Source organism: Vigna umbellata, chromosome 4 (genome assembly GCF_029865625.1).
Source record: "Vigna umbellata cultivar VRB3 chromosome 4, Vumbellata_1.0, whole genome shotgun sequence".
In the NCBI taxonomy this organism is placed as follows: Eukaryota; Viridiplantae; Streptophyta; class Magnoliopsida; order Fabales; family Fabaceae; genus Vigna; species Vigna umbellata.
Genome location: NC_142168.1, coordinates 63,070,614 through 63,073,388, shown reverse-complemented (window position 1 = coordinate 63,073,388; position 2,775 = coordinate 63,070,614). Strand labels below are relative to the sequence as shown.

The 2,775-nt window shown below is 37.4% G+C and overlaps 1 protein-coding gene across 1 annotated transcript; it reads right to left on the bottom strand.

Moving 5' to 3' along the window:
- Positions 1–436: 436 nt before the first annotated feature.
- On the bottom strand, positions 437–1,321 carry LOC148200868 (uncharacterized). Its single transcript, XM_088113068.1, has one exon. The coding sequence runs from the start codon at positions 1,319–1,321 to the stop codon at positions 437–439; it is 885 nt and encodes a 294-aa protein (XP_087969194.1).
- Between the last annotated feature and the right edge of the window lie 1,454 nt (positions 1,322–2,775).

Below are 2,775 nucleotides of genomic sequence, written 5' to 3'. Positions count from 1 at the left end.
TCAAATCCTTATTTAATTTTGACACTGACAAGAGGTTGCACTTAAGATCAGGAAGGTAAAAAACTTGAGTCAAGGTAAGTTTTTCATAGAGTTTAACAATTCCAACTCCCTTTATTAGTGACTTGGTTCCATTGGCAATTGTCACAGTGGCAATCGAATTACACGAATTCAATGTGGAGAATAGAGACGAGTTACCAGTCATATGATCAGATGCACCAGAATCAACAATCCATGAAAGGTTGTCGGCAGAGGTGAGGAGGGCTTTATGCTCACTATTATCGTGCATGACAGTGTTGGCTTGGACCGAAGGTGTCGTGGAATGATTTTCACTAATAAGTCGCTGAAGAATTTCCATTTGTTCCTTGTTGAAGGCAGATGTTGAAACTGAAGCATTGGCAGTGCGATTTGATGAATCTCCTGTGGGTCTGAAAGGTTTTCAGTCTAGTGGCTTGCCGTGGATTCTCCAACATGTCTCTCGTGAGTGACCCGGACGATGACAATGATCACAATACGGTCTACCTTTGCGTGGTCTGTTATTGATTTGGTCCTTTGCTGCAAAGGCGTTGGAATCAGCAGAATTCAACACTGAGGTTTCATTTGGCGCTGTTGCAATATGCTCTTTCATCATAACTTTCCTCCGACTCTCCTCGTGACGGACCGTAGAGAAGGCAACACGTAACGAGGGTAACAGTTTGATGCTAATGATGTGTCCTCGCACTTCATCGAGTTCTTTATTGAGACCCGATAAAAGCTTGAAAACTCGCTTCGTTTCAACAACTCGTTTGTATGTGAGGGCGTCTTCGGAGCACTTCCATGAATGAGTGTCGTATAAATCGATTTTCTGCCATAATCGAGTCAATGAATTGAAATAATCAGTGACAGAGTTATCACCTTGTCGGGGATCGTGTAGACTGCTCTCGATCTCGAAGAGTTCAGAGGTATTATCTGCAATCGAATAGGTCAACTTGGCGGCTTCCCAGATTTCTACTATGGTGGAGAAAAGCAAGAAATTTTCCCCGATATCAGGCATCATTGAACTGATGAGCCATGACTGCACCATATTGTTCGTTGCAATCCAATTTTTGTATGAAGGATCGGTTTCAGCAGGTTGAATGGATTCACCGGTAAGAAACTCATCTTTTCCTTTTCCGCGAATGAACATACGAACCGATTGTGACCACGAAAGATAATTGTGGCCAGAGAGTTTATGGTTTGTAATTTGTGGAGTGAAGGAATCCATAATGATTTGGCTCCGGGAAGATCCGGTTGAGGATGAGTTCTCGCCAGTGGTGGTGAAGGATAATTGATTGTTTGAGGTCATGGTTCAAGATACGATCACCGCTCTGATACCATGAAGAAATACTTTTGGGATAAAATCATCACCTCCTTTATTCATCATACTGCACTATTTTATAATACAGGATTCTCCCGTAACTTTAGGAGTTGTTACAGTCCATAGCCTATAATTAGGAAAGAACAATAACAGCAAAAATCTAATCACAACAAATTAGCTAATCAAATTAAATGCAATATTTCCACACATTTCTTGGAGTATATAGTGAACCTTCATGTATGATCTTTATTTTCCAACAGTATGCACCTAAATAATTAGCTGCTATAATACTGCATAAGGAGGCTTATGCTATATGATTGTATTTGTATGGTCTGTTGGCTTACTCACTGGATGGCTGGATTATTATTAAGTGACATGCTCATATGTTAGTTGTGAATTTTCGGCAGAATTCTTCAATGTCTGAGGAGTTTGAGTGAACAACTTTATTAAGCACTTAGGTAGCTCTTATCACATTAGAGATTATCTCAAATTTGACTGTAAAAACAATTAAAGAAGCAAGTTAGAGATAACTTGTGTTGATAAACTTCGCCAAAAAGCTTATTTAAATAAGCTAAAAGGTGCTTATAAGGGTAGAGGCCCACATAATATCTGTGGAAGCTCTTACAGTTACCTCCTAACATGTGTTGAAATTTTATTCTTTTGTCCATAATAAATTCAGTGCTAATCTGCAGTTACAGAAATTAGATGTAAATGCTACAAAGATAGATTGGGTTCCAGAACTTTTGTTTCATTTTTACCAAAGCCTTCAGACTTAATCTGTAGAAACTATCTGAAAATGGAACATTTGGATTTACTAATTTGTTACTCAAAAATGTCTGGTGGGGAGAGAGGGAGGAACTGGAGTGAAAATTTACAAGGGAAAAGTTGAAAAATCCGAAGTCCAAACTTGGCGAGATATTTTGAGAAGTTTCAGATTTGATTTCTATTGTTTTTAATTCTCTATGTTGACTATATCTTGATTTTATTAATAGCATATCAATCCCACAATCTAAGGCATTTGTTTCCTAGAATAGGCAGTGCTTGCTTCCAAATTTATCCAATTAATGTATATATGTATATCATATGTATGTAATGAGACTATAAATTATTTTCTTCTAAACTTGAGAAAACTTTATTATCTTGAATGGTACTAAGCTGGGTTGAAAATAGGATCACTAAAACCATATGGATTTTAGTTTTACCAGCTTCCCTATATTTCAAGCTCTCATTGTACTGTCTATGTTCATATTTTCATTTTATTTCTGCTGACATATTTTCTAATGCTAAAAAATGGAATTTATTTCTGACTTGCTAGAAAGTTCTGTTTAATCTTGTTGAAAGGATGTTCTAATTAGCTTATATCATTGTTCCTAGATGACAATTGATGAGGTGAAGCGCACTGCACAACAACAAATGAACAGAGCATTAAAGGATCATGCCAG

Bases quoted from the DNA above. Each gene is read 5' to 3' on its own strand.
- LOC148200868 (XM_088113068.1), bottom strand. From the start codon at position 1,321: ATGACCTCAAACAATCAATTATCCTTCACCACCACTGGCGAGAACTCA.